The following is a 20,581-nucleotide window of genomic DNA, read 5'->3' on the forward strand; positions in this document are numbered from 1 at the left end:
TGGGAATTTTCTTTCATAATTTTTGGAGTTAGGGAAGTATGGATGTTGCAGCATTCTTTACAGACTATCATGTTTAGGCAGATTGCTGTTATGTTTGCATTGTTTGCATATGTTTGCTTCTTTAATGATTCTATTTGAGGATATGACTATTAAATATGCAGAGGAATTTAGTATGCAATGTTGAATAATAATTTTAGTTATTTGCTACAGTAGAGGATGATAAGGTTTTTGCAATGGTTTATACTAACTGATCTCACGAGTCCTTGTTGAGTTTTGTGTGGATGAAGCTTTTGAGATTTAGGGAGACCGTGATATGAGAGGAATTAAGGAGACACAAAATCTCAAGCTTGGGGATGCCCAAGGCACCCCAAGATAATATTTCAAGAAGTCTCAAGCATCTAAGCTTGGGGATGCCCCGGTGGCATCCCACCTTTCTTCTTCAACAATTATCGGTTAGTTTTGGTTGATCCTAAGTTTTTGCTTCTTCACATGATGTTTGCTATTCTTAGATGTCATCTTATTTTGCTTTGCTTGCTGTTTGAATAGAGTACCAAGATCTTAAATTATTAGATGTTAGAGAGTCTTCACATAGTTGCATAATTATTCGACTACTCATTGATCTTCACTTATATCTTTCGGAGTAGTTTGTCATTTGCCATAATGCTTCACTTATATCCTTTAGAGCATGGTGGTAGTTTTATTTTGAACAAAATGGATGAACTCTCATGCTTCACTTAGATTATTTTGAGAGCCTTAAATAGCATGGTAATTTGCTTAAAATCCTAATTTGCTAGGTATACAAGATTAATAATAAAATTCTCTTATGAGTGTGTTGAATACTATGAGAAGTCTGATACTTGATAATTGTTTTGAGATATGGAGATGGTGATATTAGTCATGCTAGTTGAGTAGTTGTGAATTTGAGAGATACTTGTGTTGAAGTTTGTGATTCCCATAGCATGCACGTATGGTGAACCGTTATGTAACGAAGTCGGAGCATGAGGTGTTTATTGATTGTCTTCCTTATGAGTGGCGGTCGGGGACGAGCGATGGTCTTTTCCTACCAATCTATCCCCCTAGGAGCATGCGCGTAGTACTTTGTTTTGATGACTAATAGATTTTTTCAATAATTATGTGAGTTCTTTATGACTAATGTTGAGTCCATGGATTATACGCACTCTCACCCTTCCACCTTTGCTAGCCTCTCTAGTACCGCGCAACTTTCGCCGGTACCATAAACCCACCATACACCTTCCTCAAAACAGCCACCATACCTACCTATTATGGCATTTCCATAGCCATTCCGAGATATATTGCCATGCAACTTTCCACCACCTAGTTCATCATGACACATTCATCATTGTCATATTGCTTAGCATGATCATGTAGTTGACATAGTATTTATGGCAAAGCCACCGTTCATAATTCTTTCATACTTGTCACTCTTGATTCATTGCATATCCCGGTACACCGCTGGAGGCATTCATATAGAGTCATCTTTGTTCTAGTATCGAGTTGTATCATCGAGTTGTAAATAAATAGAAGTGCGATGATCATCATTCAATAGAGCATTGTCCCAAAAAAAGAGAAAGGCCAAATAAAAAAATAAAGTCCAAAAAAAAGGGAAAGGCCAAAAAAAGGGGGGCAATGCTACTATCCTTTCTCCACACTTGTGCTTCAAAGTAGCACCATGTTCTTCATATAGAGAGTCTCATATGTTGTCACTTTCATATACTAGTGGAAATTTTACATTATAGAACTTGGCTTGTATATTCCAATGATGGGCCTCCTCAAGTGCCCTAGGTCTTCGTGAGCAAGCGAGTTGGATGCACACCCATTAGTTTCTTTTGTTGAGCTTTCATACATTTATAGCTCTAGTGCATCCGTTGCATGGCAATCCCTACTCACTCACATTGATATCTATTGATGGGCATCTCCATAGCCCGTTGATACGCCTAGTCGATGTGAGACTATCTTCTCCCTTTTTGTCTTCTCCACAACCACCATTCTATTCCACCTATAGTGCTATGTCCATGGCTCACGCTCATGTATTGCGTGAAGATTGAAAAAGTTTGAGAACATCAAAAGTATGAAACAATTGCTTGGCTTGTCACCGGGGTTGTGCATGATTTAAATATTTTGTGTGGTGAAGATGGAGCATAGCCAGACTATATGATTTTGTAGGGATAACTTTCTTTGGCCATGTTATTTTGAGAAGACATGATTGCTTAGTTGGTATGCTTGAAGTATTATTGTTTCTATGTCAATATTAAACTTTTGTCTTGAATCTTATGGATCTGAATATTCATGCCACAACTAAGAAGAATTACATTGAAATTATGCCAACTAGCATTCCACATCAAAAAATATTTTTTTTTATCATTTACCTACTCGAGGACGAGTAGGAATTAGGAACTTCAAGAAGAATGGAAAGCAAGTTGCCACTCCCGTGAAGAAGCCCAAAGCTAGACCTAAGCCTGAAACTGAGTGCTTCTACTGCAAAGGGAATGGTCACTGGAAGCAGAACTACCCCAAATACTTGACGGATAAGAAGGATGACAAAGTGAACAAAAGTATATTTGATATACATGTTATTGATGTGTACTTTACTAGTGTTCATAGTAACCCCAGGGTATTTGATACCCGTTCAGTTACTTAGATTAGTAACTTGAAACAAGAGTTGCAAAATGAACTGAGACTAGTTAAGGGCAAGGTGACGATGTGTGTTGGAAGTGATTCCAAGGTTGATAAGATCACCATCGCACACTCCCTTTACCTTTGGGATTAGTGTTGAACCTAAAATAAATGTTATTTGGTGTTTGTGTTGAGCATAAATATGATTGGATCATGTTTATTGCAATACGGTTATTCATTTAAGTCAAAGAATAATTGTTGTTCTATTTACATGAATAAAGCCTTTTATGGTCATACACTCAATATAAATGGTTTATTGAATCTCGATCGTAGTGATACACATATTCATAATATTGAAGCCAAAAGATGCAAAATTAATAATGATAGTGCAACTTATATGTGGCATTGCCGTTTAGGTCATATTGGTGTAAAGCGCATGAAGAAACTCCATGTTGATGGACTTTTGAAATCACTTAATTATGAATCATTTCATGCTTGTGAACCATGCCTCATGGGCAAGATGACTAAGACTCCGTTCTCCGGAACAATAGAGCGAGAAACAGACTTGTTGGAAATAATACATACTGATGTATGCGGTCCGATGAGTGTTGATGCTCGCGACGGGTATCGTTATTTTCTTACCTTCATAGATGATTTGAGCAGATATGGGTATATGTACTTAATGAAACATAAGTCTGAAACATTTGAAAAGTTTAAAGAATTTCAGAGTGAAGTGGAAAATCATCGTAACAAGAAAATTAAGTTTCTACGATCTAATCGTGGAGGTGAATATTTGAGTTATGAGTTTGGTCTTCATTTGAAACAATGTGGAATAGTTTCGCAACTCACGCCACCTAGAACACCACAGTGTAATGGTGTGTCCGAACATCATGACCGTACTTTATTAGATATGGTGCGATCTATGATGTCTCTTACCGATTTACCACTATTGTTTTGGGGTTATGCATTAGAGACAGCTGCATCCACGTTATATAGGGCACCATCTAAATCCGTTGAGATGACACCGTATGAATTATGGTTTGGCAAGAAACCAAAAATTATAGATACGTTGGAGACGTATCACTCCCTCCACAGATTTCCACCTCGGTCATATCGTTGTAGTGCTTAGGCGAAGCCCTGCGTCGGTAACTTCATCATCACCGTCATCACGCCGTCGTGCTGAAAAAACTCTCCCCCGACACTCAGCTGGATCTAGAGTTTGTGGGACGTAACCGAGCTGAACGTGTGCAGATCGCGGAGGTGCCGTACATTCGGTGCTAGGATCGGTCGGATCATGAAGACGTACGACTACATCAACCGCGCTGTCATAACGCTTCCGCTTACGGTCTACGAGGGTACATAGACAACACTCTCCCCTCTCGTTGCTATGCATCTCCTAGATGGATCTTGCGTGTGCGTAGGATTTTTTTTGAAATTACTGCGTTCCCCAACATTCTTAGCCCTTGCCGCAAGTACTCGAGATGGGACGACGGGGTCACATCTTTCGTGAGTCTCTGCTCGTGACCGCACTACCAACACACTAACGGTTTGGATATTTGATCCGAGGGGCCTCTGGCCTGATAGCACTAACCATCACGTGGGCATAGTATGGGCGTTATGCCTCGTATGCATCAGCCGAAGCTTAATAGACGTCAGCGACTGAGCGGCGCGCGCCGGGTTGGACCGCGTAAGCACCTGCCTTGTTAAAGGAGGTAGCTAGGTCTGCTCACCGGCCGCCCACGCAACGTGTAGGAGTTCCCGGGGCGATGGCCCAAGACCCCTGGGGGCATAGGTTTAGTCCGGCGTGCTGACCTCTCTATTAAGCCCAGGTCGGGTTGCGGCGTATCATTTGACCGAGGCCGGGCATGACCCAGGAAACTGTGTCCGGCCGGAGTTAATCGAGTATGGTGGGTAAGTTGGTGCACCCCTGCAGGGAACAAAACATCTATCGATAGCATGTCCTATGGTAACGGACACTTGGAGTTGTATTTCGATCGATACAACTAGAACCGGATACTTGAGATGAGAAATGGATATGAGAAATGGATAGTATGGCTCTGGGATTGCTTTCTCGCAAGGAGTCGATGGAGGATCTCTGGGCGAGGTTGATGACACTACTACTATTTTACTTTATGCTACTCTTATCTCTTCTGATGCTGCAAGATGCTTGAAACTGCTTGAAGATGCCAGTCTTCGATAGGCTAGGCTTTCCCCTTCTCTTGTGGCATTCTGCAGTTCAGTTCATAGATACTACCCATTTCATTGATACCGATGCATATGTAGTGTAGATCCTTGCTTGCGAGTACTTTGGATGAGTACTCACGGTTGCTTTGCTCCCCCTTTTTCATCTCTTTCCATTCTTCTCGGATGCTGCAACCAGATGGTGGAGCCCATGATCCAGACGCCACCTCCGACGACGACTACTACTACATCGCGGGTGCCTACTGCTACATGGAGGCCGCCGCCGACCAGGAGTAGTTAGGAGGCTCTGAGGCAGGAGGCCTTGCCTTTTCGATTGTTGCTGCTTTTGTGCTAGCCTTCTTAAGGCAAACTTGTTAAACTTATGTATGTACTCAGATATTGTTGCTTTCACTGACTCTTGTGTATTCGAGCTCTCGAGGCTCCTGGCTTGTAATATAAGGCCTGTATTATTTTAATTTATGTCTAGAGTTGTGTTGTGATATCTTCCCATGAGTCCTTGATTTCGATCGTACATATCTGCGTGTATAATCAGTGTACGATTGAATCGGGGACGTCACAGCCAGGGCTTGCACTGTCATACTAGAGGTCGTGGCGTCTCAAGATCTCTGGATCTGTCACTCTTTCTTTGGTATGGCTGGATCACACAATGATATCAACGTGCTTCAGTGCTCGCCTGTGTTTGCTAGGCTTGTCGAAGGCAACAACCCACCGGTGAACTTTACTGTCAACGGCCACAACTACGACAAAGGATACTACCTGGGTGACGGTATCTATCCTCAGTGGACCACTATTGTCAAAACAATACCCAACCCTGTCGGAGAGAAGAGGAAAACATTTGCCCAAGAGCAAGAGAGTGCTAGGAAGGATGTCGAGCGTGCCTTTGGTGTTTTGTAATCTCAATGGGACATCGTTCGATATCCTGCTAACCTAGAGCACGCAGAAACTGTGGGAGGTGATGACTACTTGTGTGATCATGCACAATATGACCGTAGAAGACGAGCGCTCGGAACGTCTGTACGATCAAGGATTTCAATTTCAGGATGAGAATGTTGTGCGGAGGAGCGGCAACGTTTGAACAATTCACCCAATCTCATCATGACATGTGTGATTGGAAAACTCACGTGCAGCTGCAAAATGATTTGGTTGAGCATATGTGGGCTCATATTGGCAACCAATAGATGTATCTTCTTTTATTCGTTTACAAAACTATGCGAGACATTTTTATTTTTATTTGACTTGTAAAACCATGCTATTTTATTTGGTTCATACTATGTTATTTGACTATATGTTTAAAATGCAAATTCATCAATGCAAAATATAGTGGCCGGCCGGGTGCACTGCCAACCCATATCTAAAACAGTGCAGATGCCGGACGGGACGGCGGATCCAAATGAACAAAAAACGGACAAAATCGCCGTCTGTTTGGGTCGCCTCATTGAAATTGCTCTAAGCAATCCAAACAATTAAAAACTTGTCAATTTTGAAAAATCTTAAAGTTACCAAATGTTTGCTAGCGAAATTTTGGTTCTCAACCAAGCATGCCCAATAATGCACTCCTCTCGCAAGTTCATGCACGGAAAACTACGATTCGCTCTTTCCAACGGCAACACGCCAGAGGCTAGAGAGAGAAGAGAATCCTAGAGGCCAGAGAGAGGGAGAGAGAATGTGATGTGATCGCGGAGGACGGAGAGAGAGAGAGAGAGAGAGAGAGAGAGCAAGGGGGACGAGACGACGCAACAATGAGCAGTGCCGCCACCTACGCGGAGAGCATCGCTTCCTGCCGCACTCCAGTTCCCATCCGCTCCCCATCCCTCGCAGCCACGGCGGCGGCGGTACCCGACGCAGCCCCCCTCCCCGTGAGGCGGCAGCTCGATTTCCCCAGCGGCGACGGCAACACGGATGACGATGATGACTTCTTCTATCTCGTCGCAGAGGAGATAGAGGAGATGGAGCGAAACCTAGACCAGGTCACGCGCCGCGCCGCGCAGAGCTTGACGCCGCCGACGGTAGCGCGGGCACGCCCGAATTTCCGTGAGAGGCTGTGCATTTGCCGGCGCGGGCCGTGTGCCGTTGAGTGGAAGGAGGGAGGATGGGCATACGTCTGCTCGGCGCCGCTGGTGAGCCTCCCCCTCCCATGTTTTTTTTGAACCCCCCCCCCCCCCCCCCCCCCCCTCTGCCCAACCAAAGATCATCTCTTGGTTATGATTTTTGCTTCTTTTTTGTGGTATAAGAATGGTTTATTGGACGTCTTTGACCAGTTTCTGTATAAGGGAAAATTCTGATGTACTCCCGGAAGGCGCGGGGGGGGGGGGGGGGGGGGGGGGGGTTAATTTCTTGGAGTTCTCTGTTTTGGAGTGCGAAGACGATGGATTGACGATGTTGGGATTAGGGGTGGCAAGATGCAGGATGACATGGAGGTTTTTTTTTTGTTTTGTTTTGCTTCTAGAGTCTTTGCAGTGTTCTTTATGGCTATCATAATTTCTAAAAAAGGGTTGTTTTTATCTGAGCTCCTGAAGTGTTTTTCTTCGATTTGGCAACAAGCCATCGCTTTCTGGGGAAACTGGGTGCGATTTTTGATAACTGCTCACCTACTGACGCAGTAATTTGGAATAACTGCTCAGATCCAGCAAGCAAAAGCTTCTGTTTTGGAGTGCGAAGACGATGGATTGACGATGTTGGGATTAGGGGTGGCAAGATGCAGGATGACATGGAGATTTTTTTTTCTTTTTGCTTCTAGAGTCTTTGCAGTGTTCTTTATGGCTATCATAATTTCTAAAAAAGGGTTGTTTTTATCTGAGCTCCTGAAGTGTTTTTCTTCGATTTGGCAACAAGCCATCGCTTTCTGGGGAAACTGGGTGCGATTTTTGATAACTGCTCACCTACTGACGCAGTAATTTGGAATAACTGCTCAGATCCAGCAAGCAAAAGCTTCATATTTGATTTTGATAATTTCCTGTAAAAATTAACCATTCATGTGCTAACTATTTTGGAAATACGAGATTACAATGCATAATTTACAAGAGATACATACACACTGGACACATGGGTCTTTTTTTATGTAGATTAGTTGTAGGCATGAGAAATAAGATAAATTGTGAATAGTTGCTGAAATCACAACATAATTTTTCTTTTTTATTTCTCGCCGTGTGTATCAAATGTGGATTGGAACTTTGTGAAATGGTAGATGCATTTTGTGTTAACGCTGAGGACATAATCACAATCTTTTGTATCTCATTGGACGTCCATGCATCCCGCTGTGACCTAAAGGTTAATGTGTGTAAAGCCATTGCTCTTTGGGGCATCATAACAAAATGTTCTCATGGATTAAGCTCAAAATTTGGATCCGAGTTTGTAACTACTTTACCAAGGCTTTTCTACTCAAGCTCTCAGATTTAAAGTCACTTGGCTAATTCATTGTGCATGACACTGACAGTGCCTGCTTATGATTAGTGTTCAGTCTGTAAGGTTGAGAATCTGTAGTCTATACTTCTTTATAGCTATTTCTTGGGATACTTCAGATATCTGTGGTGTAAGAGCATCTCCAATGGTTGTAAGATAGTTGTTGGTAGACTTTGCCACATAGGATTTTTGATGATGTGTTATACAATAAATGAGGAAAGAGAGGAAGGTTGTATGTATATGAACCAACACCCCTTATACAAGCTCCAATGTAGAATGAGAGAGCACCTTATTTATTATCTCACATGCTATTGAGCAAACTAGATACAACCCATTGGAGTTGTTGTATGTTAAGGTGTTGGTTGATGACATGGCATATTTTACCAACAAGCTAACATACAGACTGTTGGAGATGCCCTAAGGAATAAATAGCTATTGATTTAGCAACAACAATAATGTGTAGTTATTTCAGCATGTGATTAATACAGTGTACATGACTTTGACTCCAGTTAATAATGATATACATTTACTATAGGACTTCCGTGGGATCTCTGTTGTTTTATGAAGTCCAGTATGTAAGTTTGCTGCCATCAATTATAGCATGATATCTGTAAACCTTACTGTTATTTACAGCATGGTGTGTAATTCCATAATTTGGTTTGCCTTTATGCCCAGCCTTCACAGTCTCCATAATTGATCCTTGCTTGTTTGTAGAAAACAGAAACACAATTAGAAACTTGTTGCAAGAGAGGATGTGCTATGTTAATGATCCTGTATGGATTGATCTGTCCCTTTGTCTATTAGCCTCTCTTGAAGTTGCAGGCTAATTCATTTAGCCCAAGATCATTTAGTTGGTTAGAGATGCCTTTTTTCCATTTTTGTGCCATTTAGTTACATTCTCTTTCAGCTAACTTACTTAGATTTCTTATTTGCATTTTTTATTCTTTCACTAATTTCTCCAACTCCTGAATGTAAACTTGACACAATATTTATTTGTTGAACCTAAAATTTTCAGAAGTGCAGACATTCTTCTTATTGCATGGAATCTGATGTCAATCCAAGTTCACAGCCTGCCTTTTTGAGTCATCATGAACCCGACAATCATATGACTAATGGTACAACTCAAGTTAATGTTAGTCCCCAAGGTGCTGGTGCTACAACTCCTGTAAATGTTACTCCCCAACGTGATGGTGCTAGGACTCCAGTTACTTTTAGTCCCCAAGGAGCTAGATCCAGTGGTGAAGTACCAACCTGCAAGTGTACTGCTGGGAAGTGCAAAACTGAGAAAAAAAACGGGGTGGTCTACTATGTGTGTCATATACCAAAGGTAATATTTCTGTTTGATAGTTCTCTTGTCTTCATTCCTCTTAATATGTTTTAGTAATACTTGATATGACTATGGTCAGTTTATACTGTCTTGGTCTGTTTTGTATAAGATGGTTTAGCTCTTGATAGCTGCTGTTTGTTTTATTGATTGTACTAGTCCTGCGAAAAGCAGTCAAATAAGTCATGACAGAAGATACACATACTTCTTTTCTTTTTGAGAATGAGGATCTATGCATGAATAAGTGTTATGAAAAAAGATATGCTAGAACTTCTCATGGCAACGACAAGAGATTAGCTGTCGCTTTGGCGTGTTTTTGTTAGGAATATGCAACTTGTATATCCATGAGGCCATAGGCCGATATATATATACATGTACAGATGTGGAACATATGCAGGAAACCCCTTATACAACGGGATAAATACAAAGGGATACATGACTTATATTATAACTCTAACACCCCCCCTCAAACTCATGGTGGATGAACAACACTGAGTTTGGAGAGATAAAAGCCATGTTGTGCTCTAGTCTGAGCCTTCGTCAGGAAATCCGCCAACTGTAACTCGGAAGGCACATACTGAAGAGCAATAACCTGATCCTGCACAGCAGCACGCACATAGAACGCATCAACACCAATATGCTTGGTGAGCTCATGCTTCACAGGATCACGTGCAATGCTGATAGCACCTGTACTGTCAGATAAAAGCAGAGTCGGTGTAGTGACAGAAACACCAAAATCCTGAAGTAACCACCGTAACCAAGTCACCTCTGCCGTCAAAAGAGCCATTGCTCGCAACTCAGCCTCAGCACTCGAACGGGAAACTGCAAGCTGTTTCTTCGTCTTCCAGGCAATGAGAGAACCACCAAGAAAAACACAGTAAGTAGAAAGTGAACGGCGATCGGAAGGATCACTAGCCCACGTAGCATCCGAATAGGCCTGGAGCTGTAAAGAACTGGAGCGAGGAAAGAATAGACGGTGAGAGATCGTGCCTCGAAGATATCGAAGAACACGAAGGAGATGACTATAGTGAACCGAGGTGGGGGCAGAGACAAACTGACTCAGAATATGAACCGGATAAGAGATGTCCGGACGAGTGACAGCTAGATAGACAAGACTGCCAACAAGATGATGATAACGCGTCGGGTCAGGGAGAGGATCACCATCAGTAGCACGGAGGTGAACATTGAGCTCCATAGGAGTCTCAACAACGCGCTCGTCAGTAAGAGCAGCACGAGCAAGAAGATCCTGGATATACTTTTCCTGGGATATAAAAAAGCCATCAGAGGTAGAAGAGACTTCAATCCCAAGAAAGTAGCGAAGAGGTCCAAGATCAGACATAAGAAACTGCTCACTAAGACGGGCCTTTACAAAGGCAATATACTCGGGGTCATCCCCCGTGATGATCATGTCATCACCATCAGTAGCACGGAGGTGAACATTGAGCTCCATAGGAGTCTCAACAACGCGCTCGTCAGTAAGAGCAGCACGAGCAAGAAGATCCTGGATATACTTTTCCTGGGATATAAAAAAGCCATCAGAGGTAGAAGAGACTTCAATCCCAAGAAAGTAGCGAAGAGGTCCAAGATCAGACATAAGAAACTGCTCACTAAGACGGGCCTTTACAAAGGCAATATACTCGGGGTCATCCCCCGTGATGATCATGTCATCAACATAAAGAAGAAGAGTCCGACCACGAGGAGAAAGGTGAATAAACAATGCTGGATCATGAGCACTGGCTAAAAAACCAGCAACAGTGATCACAGAAGCAAAGCGCTCAAACCAGGCGCGGGGGGCTTGCTTAAGGCCATAGAGAGAGCGACGAAGACGACATACCATGCCATCAGGAACAGAATACCCAGGTGGTGGCTGCATGTACACCTCCTCACGCAGCTCACCATTAAGAAAGGCATTCTTAACATCAAGCTGAGATATAGACCAGTGGCGTGCAGAGGCAACGGCAAGAAGTGTACGAACAGTGGTCATATGAGCCACAGGAGCAAAAGTCTCGTCATAATCACGACCATGCTCCTGCTGAAAACCACGAGCCACAAGACGAGCTTTGTGACGCTCAAGAGAACCATCGGAGCGAGTCTTAACCTTGTAGACCCACTTACAAGTGATTGGACGGACTCCGGGAGGAAGAGAAACAAGATCCCAGGTACCAGTGCGTTCAAGAGCAGCAATCTCCTCTGCCATCGCAAACTGCCATTCAGGATGAACAACAGCCTGACGGTAAGAAGTCGGCTCAAGAACAGCAGCACCAGCGGTGGGAAATCCAAAGCGATCAACAAGCGGACGAGGACGAGAATGCAAGCCATAAGTAGGCTGAGAGGAAGATGACGACCCATCCACAGAGGCATCGACTGGTCGTGGACGACGAGTGTAATGCTGAGGAAAAGATGGAATAATAGAAGGAGGAATCGGCAAGGTAGAATCAGGGGGTGGCGACGAAGAAGTCACCGGAGATGAAGGTGTAGAATCCGGTGACAGGCTGGGAGAGGAGACCGGGGAGGAAGTCACCGGAGATGAAGGTGGAGAACCCGGTGACATGCGAGGCGAGGAGACCGGGGAGGATGGTGGCTGCAAATCAACTAGATGTGGAGAAGAAGAGGAAGTGAAACGGAGAGGTACAGTCTCGGCGGAGGTGATAGGTGAGTCAGGAAAAGTGAGGAAAGAGATATCCTGCACTGAAAAAGTCGAGGAAGATGGGCGTGGGTAGAAGGGACGAGACTCTTCAAAAGTCACATCTCGAGAGATACGCATCCGACGACCAATAGGATCCCAACAACGATAGCCCTTATGCTCATCACTATAGCCTAAGAAGACACACTCAACAGACTGAGCGGTCAGTTTGGTGCGTTCGCGAGGGGCAAGAAGGACATAGCAAACACAACCAAACGAGCGAAGCATCGAATAATCGGGAGAACGATCAAAAAGTCGCTCAAAAGGAACACCACCCTGTAGAGCAGCGGAAGGCTGTATATTGATAAGATAGGTGGATGTGGAGACGGCCTCAGCCCAAAAATGAGGCGGGAAAGAGGCAGCAATCATCAATGCACGAGCCGTCTCAAGAAGATGTCGATGCTTTCGCTCAGCCACACCATTCTGAGCATGAGCACCAGGACAAGAGAATTGAGAGAGAGTCCCGTGCTCAGCAAGAACACCACGCAACATCTTAGAGATATACTCGCCAGCGGAGTCAGCACGAAAAACACGAATGGGTGAAGAGAACTGAGTATGAACCATGGCAGCAAAACGCTTATAAATAGACAACACCTCAGAACGAGAAGTCATGAAATAAAGCCATGTGTAACGAGAGAAATCATCTATGAAAATAATATAGTATTTATGACCACCTTTCGAAGCGAAAGGGGCCGGACCCCATACATCAGAATGGACTAAATCGAAAGGACGCTTAGACACTGACTCACTATGTGAATATGGTAACTGAATCTGCTTGCCAAGATGACAACCCTGACACTCTAAAGAGACATCTCCTGAGACAAACCCCAGAAGGCCTCGACGAACTAAAGAAGACAACCGAGAACCACACAGATGACCAAGTCGATGATGCCACTGCTGGAAGGAACCAGTGACGGAGGCGACAGAAGCGGAAGAACTGGCGATGGTGGTGGCAGCAGAAGGAACATGAAGCCAGTCCAACTCCCAAAGACCCTGAGAATCACGGCGGCGAGGGCCAGCCCCAACCAGAGTGTGCGTGTGACGGTCCTGGACAGAACAAGAGTCAACGTCAAGGATGACGCGACAACCAGAATCCGTAAGTTGACCAGCAGAAAACAAATTCATGGTAAGTCGAGGAACATGAGCAACATCAGGAACATAATAAGGAGTAGTAAGATTGCCTCTACTAGCAACAGAAAGTGGAGTACCATCAGCAGTGAAGACATGAATAGGAGAATCCAGTGATCGAAGAGAGGACAAAGTGGAAGAATGAGAAGACATATGAAAAGAAGCTCCAGAGTCCAGAACCCAGGGGGATGTACCTGACTGTGTAGAGGGTGATTGCTCAGTGCGGGAAGCATCAGTCACAGAACCGGCAGTACCCGTCGAGGAAGAACCTGAAGCCGCGAGCAGACGCTTAAGTCTCAGAATATCCTGCTCAGTCAAAGCAATGGCTGAAGTTGTCGAGGTAGATGACGAAGTCTCGGAAGATGATGATCGAGCCTTGCGCAGGTGTTTCTTCTTCGTGTAGCACTGAGACTCAAGATGACCATCATTGTTGCAATAGGCGCAATGTGGACGGGGGCGACCTGAGCCTCTAGAAGAAGTGGGCAAGAGCGGCGGAGCACTCGAGCGAGAAGGGGTCGGTGGAGCAAGTGGCGTAGGAGCACGAGTAGCAAGCACAGAGGGAACCTCCAGCAAACCAGCACCACGTAAGCGAGTCTCCTCAGCACGAATCTCAGAAAGCGCCTCCATGAGAGAAATACGGCCACGAGCAAACAACTGAGCACGCCGGGGCTCAAACTCCTTACGGAGCCGAGACAAGAACTCATAGACGCGATGAAACTCCAAATTGGCCTGGACAGCCTGGCAACAGCACTACGAAGAGAATCAAGCTGGCGCCAGATAGCAGAACTCTGTGCATAGAAGTCATCAACAGTAGAGTCACCCTGCTGAAGAGCATGCTCCTGACGGATCACAGAGAGGTATAAGGCATCACCAGAGGGCTGATAGCGCTCACGAAGACGGGTCCACATCTCAAAGACAGTAGAAAGACCCAGAAATTCAGAAGCAAACTGCGGCAGAACACTAGCAGTGAGAACAGCTGCAGCACGGGCATCATCATCAAGCCACTGGGTGTAAACAGACAGAGCACCATGATACGTCTGAAGAGCCTCCTCATAAGCCAAAACTCTCTCATCATAAGCACGATCAGCAGCCTCATCAGCAACCTTAGCCGCATCCTTAGCGGCCTGATTAGCATCCGTAGGAAGAACCGATGGAGTTGGCGGAGTAGGGGCCACCGGAGGAACTGGACGTGGCGGACAGCAGACCTCGCCAGAAAGAACACCCCAAAGACGGATGCCACGCATGTGAATGCGCATGAAGCCAGTAAACTCGGTGTAGTTAGTACCATCAAAGATCACCGGACAGCGAGGGACAGCAACATAGCCCGATGCAGCAGACTTTTTTTTTTTGAGAACCGATGAGAGCAGAGTCGGGAACAGCAGAACCAGGCGCGAGATACTGGAGGATCAGGCGACCCGACGCGCCGGCAGGGGCACCGGACCGCAGCCCAGGAGCCCGACGACGCAGTCCCCACCCGCCGGAGATGCAAACTTGAAGGTCCCAGCCACCGAAGCCTCCGCAGCGCGCCGCTGGAGAAGACGCTGGCGACGGGATCCTTCGAGCGGGACCGGCTGGGGAGAGTCCGATCGGGAGGGCTGGTTGGGGAGATCCGATCAGGAGGGAGATCCGATCGGGAGGGCCGGCTTCGATCGGGAGACTCAGGAGATCGAGGACGGGGGCTTTGAGCGAGATGAGACAGGCGGCTGGGAATCGATAGCACGAGTTGCAACATGCAGACAAAATTACCCTAGCTCTGATACCATGTTAGGAATATGCAACTTGTATATCCATGAGGCCATAGGCCGATATATATATACATGTACAGATGTGGAACATATGCAGGAAACCCCTTATACAACGGGATAAATACAAAGGGGTACATGACTTATATTATAACTCAACAGTTTTAACGATTATTGTGGTTGATAAATCAAGTATGCTAGAAATTATCATCAAAGGAAGAGCATTTGGGACCTCAGTTCGGTAGGTCCTAATGAAAATGTGCAGTTAATGACCCAAAGCTTTGAGGGAACATAGAATTACGGTAGAAATTCCGACAGAAGAAAAAACATCTAGCCCCCCACTTTGGTGTGTCTTAATGATGATATGTGGTTAAAAGCTCTGAACGGGAAACAAGGGGATAGGAGATATGTATATTTTGAAGATAGAAGAAAGAGTTCACCAGCAAGTAAATGCAGAAGGGTGCGCAGGTATATAAGGATGAAGAAGAGGAGTAGAGAATTAGAGAAGGGAGTAGTTTGTTATAATCAACAATACCAAACCTAGTATGTTACACATACAGCTCTAATCTTTTAACAGATGGAACATTGGTATGTAACGACTATGACTCCTAACAAAACCCCAATTCTCGATTAGACCAACTCTTCTACTGTTTAATATCTCTCGCTCCTGTATGTGAGCTGTGCTAGTGTTGTGTGTGCCTGGCATCTGCACCAGAACATGCATTGATATATGGGGCTTCAGAAATCAAAAGATTAAGTATGACTTCTTCCAAGAATTGTGCCTTGAGAAATCAAGAGACTAAGTATACTCGTACATCCACGATCAACTAATTCTAATCCCTATTCTCCCAAGGGATCAAACAAGAGATCAGAACAATCTAATCTTTTTGATTGAAGGGGTAACTTCTAATCTGCATCAAAATATGTAAACTGTTCTAGGGGGGGTGCGGGGTGGGGTGGGGTGGGTGTACTGAAGCAAAACTCTATGTCGAAACATCCATCTGGCCGTCCAAAAGTAGGTGTTTAGCTTAGTTGTTTAATGCTTCGGTAACCATCCTTTTAGCTCTGATTCTCGGCGGGATAGCTTCCACAACCATGGGAGCGATCATGTCCAGCAATAGTCGAAACATCCATCTGTCCGTCCAAAAGTAGGTGTTCTTGCCATTCCCAACTTGCACTCTGGCAGCTGCATGGAATAAGGCTCTCTCCTCCCAAGGCAACTCCATGGTTTATCCGCAGCCATGTGCAATCGCCAAGCCAACCGCAACCTGAAGGCCGCGTGCATGATGTTCAGGTCCAGAATCCCGAGAACCCCCCCCCCCCCCCCCCCCCCCCACACACACACACACACACACACACCACACGCTGGGGCCTGCAGATTGCCTGCCAAGCCACCGAATCACTTCCCTTCCACAGGAAGGCTCTCTGAATTTTGTCAATTGCCTTGAAAACCCATGGAGTCGGATCTAGGGAGACATGAGGAGGAAGAGTGGAAGTGCAGTCAGCAGTGCCTGAACTAGAATCAAACCCATTTGTTTTTCAGGCCCTTTTGTATGTGTTCATTTCTCCACTTTCATCAACTTAAGTGTAAGTTTATCTGATTAAGCTGTCCTACTATCTCTTGTTTAACAACATTTAGGTAAGACACGACGAGCAGTTGAATAAGTTATACCTCCAAATGCCTTTACTATTTAGTATATTTGTTTGGTTGGGAGTTTGTGTGAATAGATTATGGCTTTTAATATGTGTGATACGAATTACTACTCTTCCTAGCGCTAACATATCAATTACTACTCATAATTTAGAATCCACAGTGCAAATTTACACTTACGTTTGTATGCAATCCAGATGGTTTAGGTCAGTAATCAGAACTTGTTCATTCTGCAGGGCCAAGGTGCATGCTCTCACCGCGAGCCAGTCGAAGCTGCTGCTGAAGAACCACCACTAACTGGATACACCAATCCAAGGGAGAGTGAACATTTGGGGTACAATCCAGTTGCAAAGGAAGCTAATGTGCATGCCATGATGGGAGGCCACAATGAAACTAGACAATTCGATCCTGATCAACCCCCTGAATATGATGAATGGCCGTTTGAAATTGTTGAGGGTGATGTTGTACCCACAGCCCACTTGTGGCCTCCTCACCCTACACCCATTGCTGCAGTCGCTCAGGGATCGCCAGTTATGCTGCGCCAACAATTTGCTATGGTCCAAGTGGGAACACCAACTAAATCACCCATGCCACCTAAATGTACCATCAGCCCCAATACTCCTCGGTCAGGCAGTTGCTACCGGTGCCATGAAGAAGGACATTGGACCATCAACTGCCCTAAGAACGGCACTTGTTACCACTGTGGTATGGTTGGGCACTTTGTGAAGGATTGCCCTGGAGTACGCACCCAGAAATGATCGTAAGAAGCATATGAGAGTCTCATTATGTAAAAAGTAAGCACTGAGGCTAGCGATCTACTTCTGCATAATAATTGGCTTAAACGTGGCTGTCAGTTTATGGTTTAGGATTGAATGTACGGCGCGGGATACCCTGCTAAACTTAAACTTGTGGTGCCTGACTGCAAGGTTACTAATGCGGTTGGTTAATCACTAGTAGCATATGCAGAAGGGACAGTAAACTCGTAACTCGTATTTTGCGTATGCATTTGTAGTACTTTAAGTATGCGTTTGACTGGTAATGTTTTGCATATGCAGTAGCATAGCGTATCTATTTGTAGAACTACCTCGTCTGTAAACTAATATAAGACATTTTAGACACTTGGTGTCCCATCTGTATGAATTTCGGACGCGGCTCGTCTGACGTACGGCCCACACACTGACGTGTGGGCCCGGACCCACCCGTCAGCGGCCCAACGGCAGGGGGGCGTACGTCAGGGGATCCGGCTCCATGAATTTCAGGTGCAGACCTGAGTGCTAACGCGTTTCAGTGTGTGTATTCTTCTGAAGTTTCGAGGGTGGTTACTAATGTTATCCGTGTTGATGAACTGATGGGTGAGGTAACAGGTGTGTCAATCAATATGTTGAACTTTGAACAATTTGATTTCAAGGGTGTGGTGCTGTAAGATTCATTTATGAGAAACTTTGAGAGAAGATTTGTGAATGGAAAAGAATGAAATATGGTGTGTCATTAAAAACACTTTTTAAACCCAATGGGATAATCTATATACAAGGAGAAATCGATATGACATATATGAACACTTGTATTTATATTGTCTCGTTAAAAACCCTTAGGAGAAACCATCCAGGAAAAATGAGTATAATATATATAATTGGATGAATTTAGGAGTTTACCCCCCTAAACTTTGCAAAATTTAAGATCGTCGCATACCGATTCCATGGATATGTTTATGGAATGTAGAAGTTGGTAATAACACTATGAATAAACGGTTAGATTTTCACAAGACTTCATTTGCAAATTATCTCTTCAGCTTTCAATAATTTGTGAGGATAAGTAAATTTGGAGCAATGCGCTGCATGATATTGCTCTTCATATAAGCTGTAAGTATTAAGCAACACAAGCGGCAGTATCTTGATATTTGAAGTTATGTAGTTCTAATGAATCTCAACCACGCGATTTTATTGTGGTCAATCATTCCGCTAATTCATGCACATTTTGCAATGTTTAGATAAAGTAATTAGTATATCATAATGATCAGTGAAAGTAGCCATTGTAGTCTATTTAGATGAATTCCATGAAAAGAAGACTATTTCGGTGGACTCGGTTTGTCCCCTAGCACTATTGGGATCATATAAGTAGTCAGTGTCAGTATTAATCATATCTTGATTTTTCCTAATGGACATATTTGTGATTCGGCGGATATTCCTTATATCAACCCTATACCTTTGTTGTTTGGGGTTTCGCTCTGAATAAATTGATATCAAATGTAGTATCACACCTGACGTAGTTTGCAATCATATGAGTACTTTGATGTTATTGATACGCAGAGCTTCAGGTCCCTATATCACTTTGTTATCATCCCTAGGTTTGGATTTATAACCATATCAGGGACAATATCATTCTGCTTACAACAACCCCACTCCCCTTAAAAGAATATTATAGTGCCAGTATCATGAGTCATGAGGTTCTACTCTTTAGTCTGATAAGAAGAAATCAAGGTCTCGGTTCCGTATTAAGTAAAGATAGGGAGACCATAAATGTCTTGAACTGAAATGATAAATTTATATTGAACTTCTTTTGTAATTTTTGGATATATATATATATATATATATATATATATATATATATATATATATATAGTCTGATATGTATATATCCTTCAGGGAATGCTCAAGTTTTACACTTAAGAAAATTTTGGTTGAACTCAAATTTCCGTCTTAAGATGATTTTGTTTATGTTTAGGTCTTCTATAGACATTGTGATGAGATCATCGACATAAACTAAGGTGATGTAAGAAAATCCAGTTGAGGATCTCTTAATGAGTACACATAAACGATCATCATTATTCAAGTAATCCTTTTGAAGAAGGAACTCACTTAGTGGTAGTACCATGTTTTTTTTACTATTTCAAGTCATATAGTGACTTGTGAAGTTTTACACAATATACATGTTAGGATTTATTTTGGGTTTGGAATTAATGTGTTATGTGGGCCATCAAAACTCTTAAGTTTGGATATAGATGGGTTGTGGGAGATGGTACCAAAACTAGGTCCTGGGAGGACATTTGGTTTGGTACATCTCCTCTCTTTGTCCAATTCTGGACCTTGTATTCCATTTGCCATCAGCAATGCTCTAGCATTTGGGAGGGCCATTCGATTAAACTTACCTTTAGAAGGACCTTTTCACATGCTATGATGGAATCTTGATACATCATTGAACAAATTGATGAAAGCATTTGCCTCTCTAATAATTGTGACTCTCATTTGACAACATGAATCTAAAGGTGAATATTCAACCATTCTTTGTATAGCATTATCAACTTTAGGGGTGTTCAACCCATATACATACTGTCCGTCTGGTTTATTTTTGTTCCCCCAAAAGTTCAGGTTTCTCTCTAGCTGTTATCACGGAACAAGCTTATGACTAGAGACAACCTACAGAAAAGGAATATCATCAAACGACTAGACTATGTTTTCAATTTAGAGCATGAAGCTATCCCACATATTTTCTTTGATTGTGTGGTTTGTAAAGAAATTTGGAAGCACCCCTCAGGTGTTCTCAAAATTAAATGCTAATTACTTTTTTATTACCACATTTGGGCCTGCGAAAAATAATAATAATATAGTGCTCAGTTCCATTTGTGCATGTGTTCTGTGGTGTATTTGAAAAAACTAGGAATACACATATCTTTAACAATGCACTATGTTATGACATCAAGCAGGTCTAGTGGCTTATTGTAGTGACTCGGAAAAATGGAGGATCCTACACAAGGATGTGAACCTTCCACATGTGGATGCTCTAGCTCAGGGACTCTCTACATGGATAAGCTCAGAGGCGGA

General features: G+C 43.7%; 1 protein-coding gene across 1 annotated transcript; it reads left to right on the forward strand.

Moving 5' to 3' along the window:
- Nucleotides 1–6,410: 6,410 nt before the first annotated feature.
- Nucleotides 6,411–17,881, forward strand: LOC125551140 (uncharacterized). The gene is made up of 3 exons (XM_048714296.2): nucleotides 6,411–6,953; nucleotides 9,251–9,562; nucleotides 17,000–17,881. The coding sequence occupies exons 1-3, from the start codon at nucleotides 6,576–6,578 to the stop codon at nucleotides 17,519–17,521; spliced, it is 1,212 nt and encodes a 403-aa protein (XP_048570253.1). The 5' UTR covers nucleotides 6,411–6,575; the 3' UTR covers nucleotides 17,522–17,881.
- Nucleotides 17,882–20,581: the final 2,700 nt, after the last annotated feature.

This window comes from Triticum urartu, chromosome 4A, assembly GCF_056163025.1.
Source record: "Triticum urartu cultivar PI428250 chromosome 4A, HENAU_Tu73, whole genome shotgun sequence".
Taxonomy (NCBI): Eukaryota; Viridiplantae; Streptophyta; class Magnoliopsida; order Poales; family Poaceae; genus Triticum; species Triticum urartu.